The 19,522-nt window shown below is 32.2% G+C and overlaps 3 protein-coding genes across 3 annotated transcripts; 2 read left to right on the top strand and 1 right to left on the bottom strand.

Moving 5' to 3' along the window:
* Window positions 1-872: 872 nt before the first annotated feature.
* On the bottom strand, window positions 873-2,728 carry LOC118054096 (uncharacterized). The gene is made up of 2 exons (XM_035065542.2): window positions 2,392-2,728; window positions 873-1,519 (listed from the first exon to the last, which is right to left on the bottom strand). Exons 1-2 carry the CDS (start codon window positions 2,608-2,610, stop codon window positions 1,001-1,003), a joined length of 738 nt encoding a protein of 245 aa, XP_034921433.1. The 5' UTR covers window positions 2,611-2,728; the 3' UTR covers window positions 873-1,000.
* A 5,529-nt stretch (window positions 2,729-8,257) lies between these two features.
* LOC118054097 (ubiquitin-NEDD8-like protein RUB1) lies at window positions 8,258-9,903 on the top strand. Its single transcript, XM_035065543.2, has 3 exons — window positions 8,258-8,455; window positions 9,047-9,306; window positions 9,662-9,903. Exons 1-3 carry the CDS (start codon window positions 8,363-8,365, stop codon window positions 9,780-9,782), a joined length of 474 nt encoding a protein of 157 aa, XP_034921434.1. The 5' UTR covers window positions 8,258-8,362; the 3' UTR covers window positions 9,783-9,903.
* Window positions 9,904-15,713: 5,810 nt separating this feature from the next.
* LOC118054098 (transcription factor MYB58) lies at window positions 15,714-18,622 on the top strand. Its single transcript, XM_035065544.2, has 3 exons — window positions 15,714-15,950; window positions 17,256-17,385; window positions 17,497-18,622. Exons 1-3 carry the CDS (start codon window positions 15,812-15,814, stop codon window positions 18,329-18,331), a joined length of 1,104 nt encoding a protein of 367 aa, XP_034921435.1. The 5' UTR covers window positions 15,714-15,811; the 3' UTR covers window positions 18,332-18,622.
* Window positions 18,623-19,522: the final 900 nt, after the last annotated feature.

Genomic DNA, 19,522 nt, shown 5'->3' with positions numbered 1-19,522 from the left:
TTAATATATATTCACCATTTCAAACAACCATAACTAGATCGGTATATGTTCATGCAATAAAACCTTACGGTTTTGAGAACATTTTATAAGAAAATTAATGGACATGAATAGGATGATCTAATTGGAAGAATGTTTGGATTCTCCCGATCACAATAATATTTCGTGACCATTTTATGACAGAATTCAGTCACAATTTCTTTTTTCCTCTGGTAGACTTCAAAAAATGTTGCTCAAACATTCATTGTTGGATCCCATCACTTTTGGTTTTTTTTTTTTAATTAATATGGGTGTCTAGATCAGCTTGAGCACACCTAAAGTTAACGATTATATAAGCTTTTGATGGTCAAAAAATTTATAAGACTCGAAAGAATAACTTCTAAAAAATAAATCTAAAATCTAATTAGTTAAACTCCATTCCTTGTAATTATCTTTAGTTTTCTTTTTGATCAAGGCAAGTTTGTACATTGGCCTTCGAAAATTAAGTCTACGTCATCATTTATGTGTTAAAATTAATTTTTCTTTTAAATGAGTCTTGAAACTATCCAAATTCCACAATTATATAAATACATATATATCTTTTTATTTATTAGCAGCTCTAAAGTATCTTTCAAACAAGTTGCAAGTAACGCAACATAAAAATTACACTTATTTATTGCAAGGAATAGTTATCTACACATTATTTGTAAGAAGAAAATTATAACTTGCGTTGGTCATGGGCACTTGGTACCAAGAGAGACAAAAAAAAAAAAAAAAGAAAAAAAAAAAAAAAGAAGCCGCCTTCACCATTGGCATATGGAAGATTATATGGATTGATGAGGGAGGGAGAGAGAGAGAGAGAGATTGATTAATTTTTCTACTGCTCGATATGCTAATGAAAGCATAAAAATCTTCTTAATATTTCTATTCTCTTAAGGCACTACAAATATTCCATCTATCATTTACAAAATCAAGAATTAGCTTCCATTTAATCTCAATTCTTCAAGAACTTTTGACATCAATCTCAAATTGATATGTTAAGATCAATCATAGGCTTCTTCATCATTGGCATTTGAACAACTGAATTGCATCTAGGACACCTTGGATTAATCTTCGTTATTAAAACGTAGGATAAGCAACCTGGGCATCCTGCGGCAACCGGGGATGCCTCTAGTAGCTTCTCTTCATTTTCTTCATCTTGAATGTCTCTCACTGAAGACGATGATGATGAATAAGGCGGCGACAATGATGATTTCCATAGCGAAGAGGATTGCTTCCTGCCCGGTTCTTTCTCTGCTCTTTCGAGAGCAGATTTTACTCTATCCAGGGTGCAAACACTTTGGTAATTGCTTGACATTGGTGATGAGACGAAGTTCAGTTCCAAGTTACCTTCATCGAAAAGGTTCAGTGTAATCTTGGAAGGCGAAGGTGGAAAATTCAAATCTTGAAGCTTTGCCACTGTTTGATTTGTTTGGTTCCTGTAATCTGAGGATGATGAGGGTGAGCTTGAAGAGTTGCATCTTTGCAAGTAAACCTTTCCTGACTGCATCCAATGAAAAACACAAGGCAAAGCATTGCAGTAGTTTTAGTAAAATTAAAGATTACAAAGAAAAAAAAAATGATTCTCTTACCGGCCATGACATTAATGACCCGTTTAATTCTGGAAATTGAAGAGATGATTCATAATTTATTAAAGAGAGGGTAGAGGAAACAAGTTGCTGAGCATTGAAGAGCATTAATGGCACTATAGCAATGGATTACTAGGGTTGAAAATATACAGAGCATTAAACCTTTTATTGTTTCTTACGAAAAATAGGAGTAATCTAACGTTATACAATTAAATAATAAGGACTGTTTGGTTGCTAGAAAAGTCAGGGAATTTAAAGAGAGACCCTTCTGCTCTGCATATCTATGAAGTATCCATCAAAACCAAGAGCTGCCCTGTTGTACAAGAAAATAAATTGATTGGACTCCCATTTCCTATTTCTACATTTTCTCAGAGACCAAACAGAGGATATCAAACAGAGCAGAGGATTTCAAAGTAAATCAAGAAACATCTAAGTACCAATCATTTAATAAAAAGATATCTTCGCACCACAGAAAGAAATTGTAAAGCCCTTAAATTTCAATTCAAAGAAAACGAAAGGCAGAAAAAATCATAATTTTAAACAGGCGTGAAAAGCATATAACATCTCTTTTTGAGCATCAAGAACTCTGTTTCTTAGGACAAAATCATTGTTCTTGGAATATCTAAGAAGATATTCCTAGGAGATTAAACAAACATAAAAACTACATGATCTCATGAAACATCAAAAGACCAGGATGATCATCATAATATTTTGAGACCCTTCGATGCTCTTTTCCTTAATATTTTCTCAAGAAACAAACGGAACCCAGATGAGAACACCAATTTACCTTCAAATCCAGGCGCTTTTCCCATCCACTTGGCACTTGCAAATCGAGGTCCAATTCTTGAGATTCGCTCTCTACAGAATCACCACCACCACCACCACCACCGAGCAAGTCCCTAGTGATCAAAGTTGTTGATTTTGCCCCTCCAGATTCACTCACAACGTTCCTATCATCCGTGTATCCACTCAAAAGCCTTACCAGAGAACTCACCTCAGCTGCCATATTCACACACACAAAAAAAAAGCTCTTCTTCTTCCTCACAACAGCAGCAGCAGCGGCTAGAGAGACAGGGAGAGAGTGGGGGGATCCGTGTTAAATTGAGAGTCACATGTTAATGTATATGAGAGGGGAGTTGGAATATAAATAGAGGGATAGATATATGACACGTCATGAACATTTAGAAAAGTTGTTAGTGTTGATTATTACTCTGTGTGAATTTTGAATTTTCTAATACTCCTTTGATTAATTGTTTCATTTATTGCTTTAGTTAATGTTTTAATTTAATTTAATTTAATTATGGTATGCTGATGAAGTTGGGGAGGAGACTTCAAAGAAAGGGAGGCGCCTAAGTAAATGCTAGCATTTAATGGTTTGATATACCAGTCGACATTTTTGGCTCTTAATTTTGGATATTTAGATATACCCCCCCTGACTATTAAGGAATTATCCATTCATCTCTTAATTCCTTAATATAATGCTATTAAATTATAGGATGCCAAACAAAGTCTATTATTATTATTATTATTATTATTATTAATTATTATTATTATTAACGTGGGTGTTCAAGCTAACTTGTGTGAACCTCGACTAATCTCACGGGTTCAGAAGTTAATGATCATATAAGTCTTCAGTGATCATTATATTAACAACTAAAGAATTCGAACCTGAAATTATAGGGAAAACAAACTTTATGGTTCTAAACTCTTTAATACTTAGTTTTTTTTTACTAATATGAGACTTGTTGATAACCTAATTAATCACACGAACAGCCAAAAAAATGTTACTCTTTTTAAATCCACATATATCTTTGAAGGGATGTTCATCAAATCTATATTATAATAAAAATCTATATATGATACTTCGCAAATAATATTGGCTTAAAAAATATACCAACTCACAAAGAAATCACAGAGGCCAGGCTTGAGCCATAGGTCCCATATGGAACAGATTTTCTCCTCGTAATTAATGACTTGAACCAACCCCTTAATTGTGCTGTCAAACAAGAATTATCCTCGTGGATATGATTTTTCAGTCTTTAAAATCTTAATTACGGATCTAAATTGTAAATAAAGAGATTTAATTACATCTGAATTATTATATTAATAGAGTTTATTGTAATAACGATTCAGCTTCACAATCTTTCTAAAATGCTTTTTTATTTCTGTAATCTATTATTTATTATACAATGTACAGCGAGAAAGGGAGGACTTTGAACATTTTATTTGAATAAATCACAGCTTGTTCGAGGGAGGATGGATGGTCGCAACGATAATGACAGCTATACAAGTCAATGGCTTCCCACATTTATTTTTCTAATTCAATTCAATAAAATAATTTTTTCATTTGATTTTTCTGTACCCGAAAAATACTGTATGTTATTTGACAAATCCCAAATTCAAGATTGAATATAGATAAATAATAATAATAATAATAATAATAATAATAATAATAAATATTGTCTGCATTCAATGCACTCGCTGATCAAATTATTGACGAAAGAATGAAATATTTAGGGTGTTGGAAATGTGATACGGTGATTTTTAATTTTTTTTTTTTTATAAATATATGAAGATAATATTTTTTTTATTTTTTTTAAATTATTTTTGATATTAGTATATCAAAACAATCTAAAACATAAAAAAATAATTTTAAATAAAAAATAATTATTTAAAAAATCATGAATACAAATTACCTCGCAACCCCAAATAGTCTCTCAATTATTTATGAAAAACAAGTTGCATCAACCTCAAATAGCCCCTTAACGTATGAATTTAATTTAATAATAAATTCATGAATTTTTTAAAAGAGTCTATTCAAAAACTCTATCGAATAAATTTAAATTAAAAAAAAAAAACACGTTTATTTTGATTACTTGAATTTGGTTGATAAAATAACTGAATTCGATTCTGTATTAAATCACGCCCTGCCAAACATAAAAAATTGATTATCAGTAATTGAATTGAAATCAATCGATCCTACACAAATTTAAGATTTCCAAATTAAGTCCTTGCACATGAGTTTGAGATGATATCTTCGATACTTAACTGGGTTTAAAAATTAAAGAGACTATTTCAATCTTTTTTTTGCTTTGAAAATCCATTATTTTCTTTTTAATTTTCTTGCAGTTCATTTCATGATGCCTCAAATTTTAAAAATGGGGAAATCTACCCCTATACTTCAATTTAAAAAACATTAACCCTCATATTAATTTTCAATTTGTGGTGAGCAATAGCCACTTCATCCACTTGTAGGTGCTTGCACATGGTAAAGCGCAATGGACATTCAAAGAGCTTGAATTTTAGTGAAGAATCACAATGGAGTACAAATTGAAAGTATAATTTTAAAGTACGTAAGTTAATAACATGCTTGGATTGGGATTAAAAATGTTATATTATAATACGCTTGGACCACGAAAACAAATATCATTTCTGCTATAAGATTGATCAGAAGTATTGCTGTGGATTCATTCAGGGGGACAATGGTGGAAAGGACAAGAACCATCTTATCAGATGGAAATCAATTTGTCAGGGCAAGGTAGATGGAGGGTTAGGTGTCAGAGAAATGCATCCGATGATCGTGAAATTGGGATGGGGAATTATTAATGACAGCAGCTACCTCTGTGCCAGAGTCATGCGTGGAAAGTATACTAGTACAAAAGATAATATATTCCCTAGGAAATACATTAAACCTAGAGGGGAGGATTCTCCTCTATGGAAAGCTATTTGCAAGGTTTGGCCCCAGGTGATTAGCGAGATTGGTTGGTCAATTGGGAGTGGAGACAAGGTGAAGTTCTGGATATCAGCTGTTGACATGGTGCTTCCCAATAAGCAATGGAACTTGGAGGCTTTTGCTAGATTTTTGCCCATGCAATGCAAGTGACTATGGTGTTAGCAAGCTACCCTTCCTCCATCTTCTGACATAACTCTGCCAATAAGACTTTTTCCGTGAGGTCAGCTTATGAATTTCAGACAGTATCTAGAGTTAAACATTCTGAGGTGGATCCACTTTGGAAACTGTTATGGAAATGGAATGGTCCTGGGAGGATTAAGGTATTCATGTGGATTGTTACACACAACAGCCTTACGACCACTGTTAGTATTGGAGACCGTCCCTACTGTCACCATTGCAACATGAATATGGAGACGGTGCTTCATGCCTTGCGGGACTGTCATTTAGGTCAAAATGTTTTGAATAGCCTGGTAAATTGTGGAGATAAAAAGGAGTTGTATTATGCAACTTTATCTTCATGGATGATCCAACAGTTGCTATTAACACAGGATGATGCACTTCAGTTAACTGAGTTGAATTACGGGAGAGTCATTACTGGTCCAGAGCTCGCGTGGTCTTTAAAAATTAGACTTCACTCTCGCCGTGGATTTCATAACTACAGATATTATAAAGATGGATGTGAACTGTTCTTCGTTAAGCAAAGCTAGGGAACTTCTTGCTAGACACTAGGAAGTCAAAGTTCAGCACATCTACAGGGAGGCCAACTCAGCAGCAGATTAGTCAACGAACTGTAATTTAACCAGGAATTCATTCGATCTGATCTTGTAATGCCTAATGAGCCCTCGAGGGTTTATACTCAATATTGTATTATTATGACCTCACATGGTACTCTTGCTATTTAGTTTTTTTGGGCGTTTTTGCCCTTAATACTACCAAAAAAGAAGAAGCTTCAAAGCATATGAATGGGGCTCGAATGAAAATTCATCATAACTGGACTGGTATTAATTAGCTAGATGCTACAGCGCCCCTACTACAAGGAAAATTGCATAGGAGCCGGAGAGGTTCATTATTAATGACCTGAAATCTGCATTTACTTCCTTATCATAGAGAGAGAGAGAGAGAGAGTAACTACTATGCAAAGGAAGGTGCAAGCATTTAAGAGATACCACAAAGTCTTAAATGCAACATTAAAATATTTTCATATTGATGCTTAATTTATACTTGAACTAGAAATAATAACAAGGGTAATAAAACCCACTAATTATCGAGGTAATATATATTATATATATATATATATATATATATATAAGAGTCGAGGGAAGAAAGGTATTACTACCCTAGCCATGTCTTCCCGAGTTTCTCATGAAAGACTCAAGACTTCAAGAAATGATACATGACAAGAAAGACTAGGGCTTATAAGGAAGCATGGTTATGATTGTTTTTTTTAAAGTGTTTTTTTATTTAAAAATGTATTAAAATAATATATTTTTTTATTTTTTAAAAAATTATTTTTTACATCAGTACATCAAAATGATTTGAAAACATTAAAAAAATATTATTTAAAGTAAAAAAAATTAAAAATTTTAATTTGTTTTAAAAATACTTTTAAAACGCAAAAAAAAACATAACTTCTTGCTCTTAATGTCAATGGATCATCTTAATTTAAAAACTTAAACTGTTAAGTAAAATTTCATTATAGAATTTATATATTTTTTTTAACATTTTTGGTTCTTTGGGTTGCTAATATTATTTATGTTATTTTGTGCGGTGAATTCATGATGGGATGGAATTGGGTGATTCTGAAGAATGTTTGAGTTTTAGATTGGTGTGATATATAATTGTGATGATATACAAGTAGTGGATCAAGAGCTGGGCCAGGTTATATTGTGATGTATTCATTAGTTTTTCTGGTTATTTCTAATTGCTCTCTCGTGTCATTTATCTTGTATATATGGTGGCTATTGTTTGTATTTGTATTTAACTTGTATGCTTTTTTTTTTATTTTTTAAAAAAGGGTTCTATCAACTGCATTTCTGTAGTCACTGGTAGCTTGACATTACTATTATGATGAGCATTCAGTGTAAATTCTTGTGCAACAAGTACATGACAATTGGAGTGTTTTTTTTTTTATATAGATATTATAGTTTAATTATAAAATACAAACTCAGTGATATAAGACAATAGATCTAATTGAAGGAGCTTGCATAAATATTCACAAATAACAGGAATTTGAAAGCATTCTTACCAATTACCATAGATCTTCAAAAAATTTCTTTAAATTACTAAATTTCACTGCACAAACTAATGTAAAAAATTAAGATAGTGGAGCTGAGGTGAGACTGATCGGTTATGATTTAAAATTAGATAAAAAATTTCACTGTAAAAAACTAATGTAAAAATTTAATATGAGGGTTTGGGTGCGACTATTCGGTAATTGTTTAAAATTAGAAAAAAAAAAATTATTTATACTTTTTGTTTTATAGTCAGGTTTAATTTTGGTTGATCTTGTTTAGTCTGGTTTAATTGATTTTATTTTTTGAATTAAAATTAAACTGGATTAAATAATTTTTTTTATTTTTTATTTTTTTCTTAATTAATTTTATTTGAATATTTTTTTAAAAAAAATTTATCGGCCCATCAGTTTTTAAACCGTCCTACCCATCATAGCGCGGCCCTAGACTAGTAACCGCTCTTTTTTTTCCACTTCGGTTTTTATCGGTAAACAAATCTAAAAACATGCTGTCTCCAACACAACTCAGGAATAATTATGGGGTCCACCGATAAACTTGTGCAATAAATTTAAGATTTTTTTGGGCCAGGCTAGTTGTTAATTTTAAGGTTTACGGGATTAGTGGAAGTAGGTGTAAGATGGACAAACATCTATATTAATTAAAATATATATATATATATATATATATATATATATATATAAGATCTCTCCCTTCCGATATTCCGCAATAAATTAAATACGCAATCTTTCTTTCTCCAACAAAGAAATCAAGCAGAGAAAGAAAAGAAAATAAAGATGCAGATCTTTGTGAAGACCTTGACTGGAAAAACCATCACTCTTGAGGTTGAGAGCAGTGACACCATTGACAACGTCAAATCCAAGATTCAGGTAGACTTCTTTTCTTTGTTTCTTTTGGTTTTCGTTTTAATTTATTCTTTTGTGTTCCTTGTTTATAGTCTTTTCATGGATATGGGTCCGTTTGTTTTGATAAATATTCCGTTTCTTGATGATTGGTTATTGGGAAAAGCTATATTTGGTGCTGTGGGTTTGGTTTGTGTTGACATGAAATGGAAATGATGGGTTGTTTTCTCGTGGAATTAGTTATAAAATTTAGAGCTTTATGTTTTCTAATTGCAGTAATCATAGTATGATTTGGATGTTTCTGATAAGAAAATTTGTTGCTAACTAGCAAAGAATGCATGAATTTAGTAAGGTTTTAATGAATATTTCCCTTGGAAAAGCCTTTAACATTGAGCTCAGCACAGAATTGTCAATAAGAATGGACTAGCAATAGATTATTCATGATTTTCTTGTCATATATTGACAACCTTACATGAATTCTTGAAAAAAAAATTAGTTGGGTTTTTGGATCTGTTTCCTTATGGAAAAGGTTCCAGTTAGAGTATCGGATTTGTAATTTTTTATTTTGTTTGGAGTTGGTGAATTGGTGCTTGACAATTAGTGATGTGCATGGTTCAGGACAAGGAAGGCATCCCTCCAGACCAGCAGAGGTTGATTTTTGCTGGTAAGCAATTGGAAGATGGCCGGACACTTGCCGATTATAACATTCAGAAGGAGTCAACACTTCACTTGGTTTTAAGGCTCAGAGGAGGAACTATGATTAAAGTCAAGACTCTCACTGGAAAAGAAATTGAGATTGACATTGAACCTACTGATACCATTGATCGTGTTAAGGAACGCGTTGAGGAGAAGGAAGGAATTCCACCTGTGCAACAAAGGTAACTATTTAGATCTTATGCTTTTGCATAACTACCTTGAACATATTTTGAAATTGCAATTCAATTATCTGTTTGTTGATCATCTTTCTTGTTGCATATATAAACTATAAAAGATGGCAATTTGTCCGTGTTATTTTGGTGCATTCTGTTTGATTTCACTTCACTTGGTTGCAATCCTAAACCACCAAACTATCTACACAGTGAACACAACCTTGCCAGAGCTAGGTGAAGGCATGTTAGTTTGCTTCAGCAATAGTAGTGTCGAGTTTCACTTTATGGACCTTGTTGCTTTCTTATTCTTGAATGATGATATGGTCCGCTATTACTTCATTCCTTCCGTTGACACTGGTTGCAGGCTTATTTATGCTGGGAAGCAGCTTGGTGATGACAAGACTGCTCGAGACTACAATATTGAGGGTGGCTCTGTGCTTCATCTTGTGCTTGCTCTCAGGGGCGGTTTTTGCTTACATCATTAGGAAGATCTACTTACTGAGACTTCGTCCGGGATGTGTGGATTAATTTTATGGATTGTTTCCTCATTTACCTTACTATTTTATATGCCTTAGGCTAATAAATAATCTCCTGAATTTTTCCGACTGGTAGGCGCGCTTGTGTTTTACTTTTCCTTTTTCCAAACACAGAGGAACAACATGTGATTAATCTTTGGATGGATCAATATATGGAATCTGATCTAAAGATTGCATGCTTAGTGGCTTCAGCAACCTGTCCATTGGACCTCCTAATAAAACCGGGAAAAATACAAGGAAACTTGGGTGAACCAAGGCAAATTATATCCAAACCAAGCATAAACTTGGAACGATATATAGGGTTCATGATCATCATTTCCTTCAAGCTTTTGACTCTGTCAGATGAAGGCTTGAAGTAGCATCTCTGTTTGTCATAACGCTCGTACGATGCTGCACAAAAAAAATAAAAAAATTCCATCTCACCTTCGGTTTTATCAGATGAACATGCAATCGACCAGTCAAATATCCATTTATTAATCGAATCTATCTAAACAAATAGCCAGTCACTCATCTCAATGTCCGATCATTGATTATGAAACATTAAACTATTACAATAATTTTATAAAAATAAAATTAAAATTAATTATGAAACCAGATTCTCAATTAATCCAATATCTATAGATGAAATTAAAAAAAAAATTTAATTTTATTAAATCCGTGAACCATGTTAACCAACCGAATCCTATAAATAGTTATATTAACTTTATAAAATTTAACAACATGATTTTTTTCTGAAACTATTTTATTTAACTACATGAAAAAAATAAACAATGACAAAGTTAAGTTTAATTTTTTTAAAAAAAACACCCTATTAAACCTATAAATCAGGGTAACTCGGATTACTCTAACAAATTTACAAATCAATGTAACCTTATAAAGAAAAATTAAGAAAATCAATTTTTTTATCATTCTATTATTAAAAAATGAAAATAGAGAAAAAGAAAATTTTGAAAAAAAAAGTTAACAAAAATTGAGGGAAAAAAAATACACTGTAATGCAATGAATATGGGTTCACAATAATTTCCACATACCCGGCTTTTCTGATATGTTAATAATATAATAAGAGCTATAAAAACTAAAAAGAGGCTAGAGAGCCGAATATGAGTTTCATATATGAGCAGGCTTTCTTATTTTAAGGCTTGGGCCTCTTTCCATCAAGTTAAAATATGAGTCTTCAAATGCTATTCAAAATGTAGCCCAATCTTGCTGGGCTCACTCATGATGCTGTGGTTCATCCTGTAATATCTATCTCAACCCCCCCCCCCCCCCATCGGTATTAGTTACAGCTGAAAGTTGGTGTAAGATCCATTTTTTCATTATTAAAATCAGTTTCATATATCCTTGCTTAAAAAAAAAAAAAAAAAAGAAAAGGTTGCAAATTTGATGGGGATATTTTATCATATCCACATGCATATTTAATTCAATTTTTACTCTTCAAATAAACTCTAATTCTCTTTGTTTTCATAAAAAAAATAAGATCAATAATTCAAGCTATGGCCATTAGGTCATAAAAGCTTTACCATATTCAATTTTCTGTCTTGATTTTGTGAGCACAAGATAAGTGTTGACGTAGAACAAGTAGTTCAACAACAATCTATGAACCATACAAAATAATAGAACCCCAAAAGTCGATCGATCTACAACATAAAAGAAATGCTTTCCTTTAGCTTTAAGCCATACTTTCTATCCAGATGTTTGTTGAGGTACATGAGATGAGACATCAAAGGAAAGTTATTCGACGTTTTATTCTTTATTATGTCAATATCCACCTTTTGAGGTCATTTTGTGATTCGGCTTCGTCAATCTCACGTCAATAAACCCAATTTGTGTGTGATTTCCACCGTTCATTTTATTTATTTTCTTTATTTTGGCAATTATGTATTTATGTCAAATATATTACATGATTTTAATTTTCCCACTTTACCTTAATTTACCTTTGTGAACACGGCCTTCATTAATGAGGTATTAGTGTTATAGAAATAGAGTTTGCATATTTAGTTACCATATCAAAACAAGTTTAGTTGAAGAGATACGGAAAAAAATACAAAAAATATATATTTTGAGATAGTTTTGTAATTAAAAAAAAATACAAAGAAACTTGTTCATTTTATTTCCATCGTCTTCATCTTTTTTATCCCAAAACAATAATCAAATACTAAAAAAAAAGAATTGAGGAATTTAACGGTGTCTTAAAGGAGAATGCTCAATGCATTTAGGGTCACCAAACATAAATTGCGTGCGTTGAATGCATTTAGGCATGCACCATGCAGTTAGGCAGGCATGCTCTCATAAACACAGAGAGAGGGATTGTTACTGCTCATCACTGTCAAAACCTTACCTAAACATTCTATAATTTGCTTTTGTATACCTTCTTGTTGATGGGTTTAGTTGCACCAAAACTTCATGTTCTTAGGATTTAAGGAACTAAACACTATGACTCTATACCAAAATTTCCTGTTGCTTTCTATCTAATTATCATGAATTGGGTGCCGAAACCTACATCTTCAAGCATCATTATCACCAAACAAATTGCATATGGCACGGCAAATATCTTACACACGCAGAGGTATACGTCCCATAATCATGCCCCTTTCGATTTGCTACTCATTTGATCTTTTGTAAATTCAATCTAAACTCGTGGGACTTACCGAGTCGTGAAAAAATACCTGGAAAAAAAATAGTATGCATAGCGAATTAGGCATATTAAATCTTTAATGCCCTGATCTTTTCGCAAAAATTCTCTTATGCTATTAAATATTAATAAAAAGTGGAGACATATATAGGTGATAATAACAAGGAATCAATCAACCCAAAGATTAAAATTAAAATTAAGCGAGGCCTTCCTATATTCATTACGCAAAGAGACCTTATAATATTTGTATTATATTACCCAACACTAATTACAAGAAAAGATAAGTTAAGTCATTATAAATATAAAGATGAAAACTCAGAGAAATATTGTTTGCTAAAGAAAGAGCGCAAGAGGTAACTTGCCTACAAATGTTTCCTCATCTGTGCGTGCCAATATTTATCCTTTAAACGGCATCCAGAAAAATGCCATGCAGCATGCTATTATTTTGGCAACATCATAGACAACAATAATAAAACATAAAACTAGTTTAATTACATAATGCTTATTATGAATACAGTGTTCGGTAATACAGTTAAAATTATATTTTTTAAAAATTTAAATTTTTTTAAAAATATATTTATAAATTAAAACATTTTAAATCACAACTATTATAACCCAAAACATTAATAACCGGGAATGACCCGGTGTCATTTAATTTAAAAATCTAGCAAAGGCATTGGTAAGTTAGTCACCATTCTGCATTAAAAGGAGAACCGAATTGTTACTGTCATGTATAATTACAAAAACCCAAGATCTGTTGAATGTGAACGCACTGATCATCAATGTTTAAAAAGTCACTATTTCCTGCCGAGAATTAATTAGAGATCAAATATCAACTCCAGGGGCATGCCACATGGCTCCAAATATATGTATATAAGCAGCACGTCATGCATATGTTATTAAATAATAAATATTTTTTTTTTCCTTCTCTGATGATCTTGGACTTGTCTAGTTTGGTAATCATGAAAAAGTCTTCAAAGGTTAGTGAGGCTACTAACCAGAAGAAAGATGTCAAGATTAGGTACCGAATGCTCAAAAGGACTTGTAATGTTAGTTTCCCTAACAAAAGACTTGAGAGCAGAGCTTCAAAAATAGTGATATATAAATTGTCATTTTCAAATGGTTAGACTTGTTCTGCTAGCCAGACTTTTAAGTAGGTCTGCATGGGGCAGGGGCTTGGCATTTAATTAAGCACTAGCGTTCGTGTCAAAGTTTATTTTTTCTTGATCATCATATTAGTGTCAAAAGTTTTATTATATTCAAAAGGCACTATATTGAGCGGGTGACCTAATTAAATACTACGACCACTTGCTTTTTATCACAGGAGGAGTATCAAGTCTTCGAAACATTAATTCCAGTTGCTGTTTTATAATGAAGAACATTGTCTGAGAAAGAGCTCTAATGCTGTGTTATCGTAGCATACAGAGGGCATCTTTCATGGCCTTCATCAAACCATATACCGTCGCCGTTAATTTGAAACAAATTGTGTTGGTTATTTCATAGTCAAAATCGAGGATGTTCTTATTCTTTAAGGGCTGATATTATATTAATTGTTAATGAATTGTGAGTGGTTAATTTTCAAGTTAATCTCCGATTAGATGTGGCCTCAAGCTTTACTAAATACAATGAATAAGGAAAAGTAATACGTTTACTTTCGGTATTTGAGAAAAAGAATTCTTCAGATGGATTATTTTTTTAGAAGACATGATGGCTGATGGTTAGATGTCATGTGAGCATTAATGTAAACTTGAAAAGTCATTTTTTTGTTGCCAAACAAATAGAATTTCCTATAGGCGCAGGATAATTACTTTCTAACTTATTCGGAAGATTCTATCCTATCAAATTATTTTAATTAGGTTTTTAGTGTCTGAATGTATGACTTTTATTATGACTTTTATATGTTAGAGTTTGTTTGAGATTTTAAAAAATTATGTATTTTTTTAATTTGAACAAATTAAGTTTTATTTTGTAACTTGTATATTTTATAATGAAATAAATAATGACTTATTTAATGATTATGTTTGATATTTTGTTAATTTTATTATTAAGTTGAAAATTTTGATATATTTGAAGGAATTTGATTTTTTTGTAAAAAATTGTTGATGATTTAAGGGTACTATTAAAATAGACTGAATAAGTTAGAGTTAAACCAAAGATAGCTAATTAGTTGGTTTCCGATAATTTGTTTAGCTCACATTATAAATTAATATATTATGTCATCAATATTCTATATAGATTTAGATTTCATATAAGTAATGAATAATCGTTCTTAAATGTATCGAGTTTCACCTTAAAGGTTGCACATGATTGATTATTGTAATGAGATTGATGATTTTATTAAATACACACAATCTACTCTGAAAAATATTAGTGGAGGTCGTATTAGATGTCTATGTAAGAAGTGTAAAAATAAAACATTTCTCGGTCTAGATGTTGTTATAATGCATCTTCTATAAAAAAGATTCATGGAGAAATACTTGTGTTAGTTTACTCACAGAGAACTATATGTTCCTTACAAAATCATGGTAGAAAGGATGGTTGAATCGACTTATAGTTCTAGCAACGTGCATGGAGTTGTAGATGATAATAATAATCGTTGTAAGAGTATGATTACGAATGCAATGAAAATGAATTAGAGTGATTCAAATAAATGTTCAATCGTAGATAAAGAACCAAATATAGACACAACCAGTTTTTTTGATCTTTTAAAAGATTATGACGAACCATTATGGGATGGGTGAACAAATCATAATAAATTATCAATCATTGTATATGTGTTCACTATCAAATTGTAAAAAAAAACCAAAAATACAAAAAAAACAATATTTTAATAAATAGTATTATGTGAGGAGAAGTATACTAAAACCCCCTTCTCTCTGTTTTTTTTTTTTTTTTTGTTAATAAATGTTGATAAAAACAATATGAAAAGGTGATGTCATTTTAGCCAGATAGATGGCTAGCATTATGCCACCCATATGGACAACCACAATGCATCCCTCATTGAATTATGTGGTCACTGGCAGTAAATCTATTCTGAAAACGGACAAGTACAGAATAGTGAGCTTTATTGGAGTGGGATAGTCTGCATTAATACAGGATAACGAACAGTAAAAAAAAAGTTAGAATTATAAAAAATCCAGCCATCATTTTGGATCTCCTATTTGTCGCCACAAATAACACAACTTATAGCATGACATTACCCTGGTGGGCTCTTACCCACTTCTCTCTATATATATATGTCCTGAGAGATTCCAAAATACATATAAATGAGAGATCATGGCGATGACAAAGAGTCTCCACATTGAGTAGTCTTGATATTGCTAGCAAATTTGAGAGAGATCACATCATGGGTAAAGGGAGAGCGCCGTGTTGTGACAAGACTCAGGTGATGAGAGGACCATGGAGCCCTGCAGAGGACCTGAGGCTTATAACTTTTATTCAGAAACATGGACACGAAAACTGGAGGGCTCTCCCTAAACAAGCTGGTCAGTCTCCACTCTGATCTTTCTCCTCTTCTTGATCATGGATCGCATCGGTCATGCACTCTTACATATCATTCTCATTGTTCTTACAGACTCAGATCTAACGTTAGTTATGTGATCATTTCCTTAATCTTGTTTTCTTAGCAAACAAATCGACTTTGTCTTGCATTCAACGTTCTTTTTTTGATTCATCATCAGGGGGAGAGGAAAGGACTCGCAAGTTTGAGTCTTTGGCTGTCCCTTGCCTTGATAGTTAAAAACGTAAACATTTCTTTGCATCGATTGCTTCGTTAAATGCAGACTTCCTTGCAGAATTCAAATTTGTTTAATTACCAATCTTCCATAACACTCATTAGCCCTTGATTTCTTAATTCATGTACATATTTGTCTTTTTATTACCTTAATTCAATCCAACTGTTCTCTCTCTCTGTTTTTTTTTTCTAAAGAAGTTTGAATGTAAGATTTTCTTAGGAGATGAAAACGTGAGTGCTAGACTCATTAGTGTCAATCCAACAGTTCAAGTAATGTTTTCGTCAGTATAATTAGTTTTACTTTTTTTCTTTGTTCTTTTTTTTTATTGCCGTATTTTTTTTTCTTTTTAGGTAGATGTATGACCACTTGCACTTCGAATGAAATGTGTGGCCTTAACCGTCTTGTTGTGTGTTGACTAATGAATATATTAATGCTGTAGTCAAACAAAACCAGGAAGGCAACTTTGAAACGCTTAAATATAAAATCAAACGGGTTTGAATTTTTAGCTCTGAGATAAGGAAAATCATTTACTATACATGCATAAAAATCACTTAATATATATATATCCCATTACACTTTGTGTCTTCATATCTTGCCAAGTTGGATATTCCTAACTTAGATTCAAGGCCAGGCAGCGATCGATGGTCACATCGAAATGCCATAATTAAGACCTTAGGTTGCCAAATTTTCCCATTTTGTTGACGAAGATACAGGATGATATAGTCAAATAATTAATCCAATTCAGACTAAAGTATACCAGCTAGGAAATGGGAAATAAATATCGAGTCATTGAAAGAGTTACGAAAGTACTTGGATAGCTAAAGGTACTGCCTAAATGCCCCATCTAACACGCCGCTTAATGAGACTTGTTTGCTCTCACTATTTCATCTAAACACGTAGAAAAGAGTGGAGTACTAGAGGGAAGGAAAACTTTCAACCTCAAAAGATGGTTGAACAAGGGAAATTGAGTTCCTTGTGAATCTTAAAGCTAAAGCATTCAATATTATATACTTTCGTTTTTCATATATATATTTTTTTAATCTTGTGGTTCTGTAGGGTTGTTGAGATGCGGAAAAAGTTGTCGATTGAGATGGATTAATTACCTAAGACCTGACGTTAAGCGTGGTAACTTCTGCAAAGAGGAAGAAGACACCATAATAAAGCTACATCAAACTTTGGGAAACAAGTAAATTACTTCTCAGCATAACACTAAAGAACTATCAACACACTCGTGCGTGTACACACACACACACATATTTGTTATTTTAATTCCTAATAACAAATTATAAACTTGCAGGTGGTCAAAGATTGCTTCTCATTTTCCAGGAAGAACAGACAATGAGATTAAGAATGTGTGGAATACTCACTTAAAGAAAAGATTGACATTAAAAGATGATGATGAACGTCCTAAAGGAGTTGAATCAAAAGAATCCTCCTCAACCTCCTCGTCCTCGTCTACATCAAGCACGATCGTGTCAAGTGGAAAACGAAATTTGGAAATGGAACTCTATCAGCAAAAGAATCAAGGGTCCTCCACGAAGAAGCCTCGTATCTTAGAGAATGTAAAGGATCCATCACCAAGGGAAGCATCTAATCAGTATAGACCAACTAAGAAACCAAAGGAATTATCAAGTTCCTCTACATCTTCTAACAATTCCAACATCACCAACTCTAGCCAAGTTGATGTTTCCAAGTCTGAAGATGATCAAGTAGGTTCGTTGTTGAACTTTAGAGGACTTTATGACGTTCACAATTCATCAGAGGAGGTAAACAAACCAGAAGACATCACGGCCGAAATCCCATTGGAGTCAGATTATGATTTTTGGAACATGTTGGATAGCTTAAGTTACTTGCAATCTAATGAAGTTCAATTGGAAAATGTTGAAGCATGCCAAATCTCAAAATTTGGCGATGCATATAATATCGGGGAAGTAGATCAAAATAAGAAGTGGCTGCGTTACTTAGAAAATGAACTCGGTCTAGATGCAACCAGGGATGAAACCCAGGAAAGTTCATTGAAGAATGCTGCCGAGACACTAGTCCCTGAGAATTTTCAGTACGAGATGCCATTGAAACCAGCCGAAGTCCATCCAGGGACAATTGGGAATTTTCATTTGTGGCCTTCTTTATGAATTTATATATATAAAAAAGTCCGTTATGAAACCCTATAATTAAGTTAATTTAGGTCTTTTAAACCAGCAGTTTGTAGAGATTAAGTATGTGAAACTACTGACTTCACTTTCAATACACAAGTAGTTGGTATTACTGATCTCTAGTCAAGGCTTGTCAGCTATAATGGTAGCTTTCAACTGTGGTTTTGGGTATCCCTGTAATTATAAAAATTGTAGTATTAAAAATGCTTTTCTCAGTGTGCACTATTAAAATGCATTTATATTAATAAAATTAAGCACAAAATTCCAAAATCTGTGACTCAATCAAGCTCGTTTTTATGGGTTTTTGAAAGAAAAAAAACAACCAAAAACTTAATCCGTGTAGTTTAGCAAAACTAATTAATTAATCCGTTTTATGGGATTTCTAATTTATTTTTATTTTGATTTTAATAAATATAAGAGATAAAAAATAATCAAATAAAATGAAAATATCAATGACAAAATACATTTAAATAAATTACCACTAAATTAAATATGATTAACACTAATTAAAATACTATTTGATTATTTTGATACTACATATATAGAATAATCAGACAATTCTAATAAACTACAAGAACTAAGTGATAATTAACTGTAGAAAATCAGTTTACAAATATGGCCTTGGTTAAGTAGGTCATAGGGATGTATGATGGAATGACATAGACATTCTTCAAGGTTTAAGGATGTTCCATGCATGTATAATTATTAAATTAATTTTTTTTGACATTTTAGTGGGTTGGTAACATCTTTTACTTACCCACTGTTTAAAATTTGTGACGTTGGATTCTTGTATGCCCCCACACATTTAAAAAATGGTGGATAATAAAAACATGAATCTACCTACAACAAGTCGCATGTTTGACCTCTCGCGGAATTTGCTGACAAACATAGCTTGTTTTTTCGTTTTTTTTTTTTTTTTTTTTTTTTGTAAAATACATGTTTTTTTAACTTTTATAGATGTGATTTATGTTTAAAAAATGTTGTATTTTTAGAAGAAAAAAAAAAACTCACCACTTTTTCACGCCAAACACTAACCAGGATGGAAAACTGGAAATTATGCCACAACTGAAGCAGCCTAGTTAACAAGAAATATAGCACCATAAGAAAATCTCTATTTTTTGTTTGCTGGGAAATATATGTTTGTTTTAGCTTTTGAGGTTAAAATTAAGG

The sequence above is a fragment of the Populus alba genome, chromosome 5 (genome assembly GCF_005239225.2).
Source record: "Populus alba chromosome 5, ASM523922v2, whole genome shotgun sequence".
In the NCBI taxonomy this organism is placed as follows: Eukaryota; Viridiplantae; Streptophyta; class Magnoliopsida; order Malpighiales; family Salicaceae; genus Populus; species Populus alba.
This window is presented reverse-complemented; position numbering and strand designations above follow the sequence as displayed.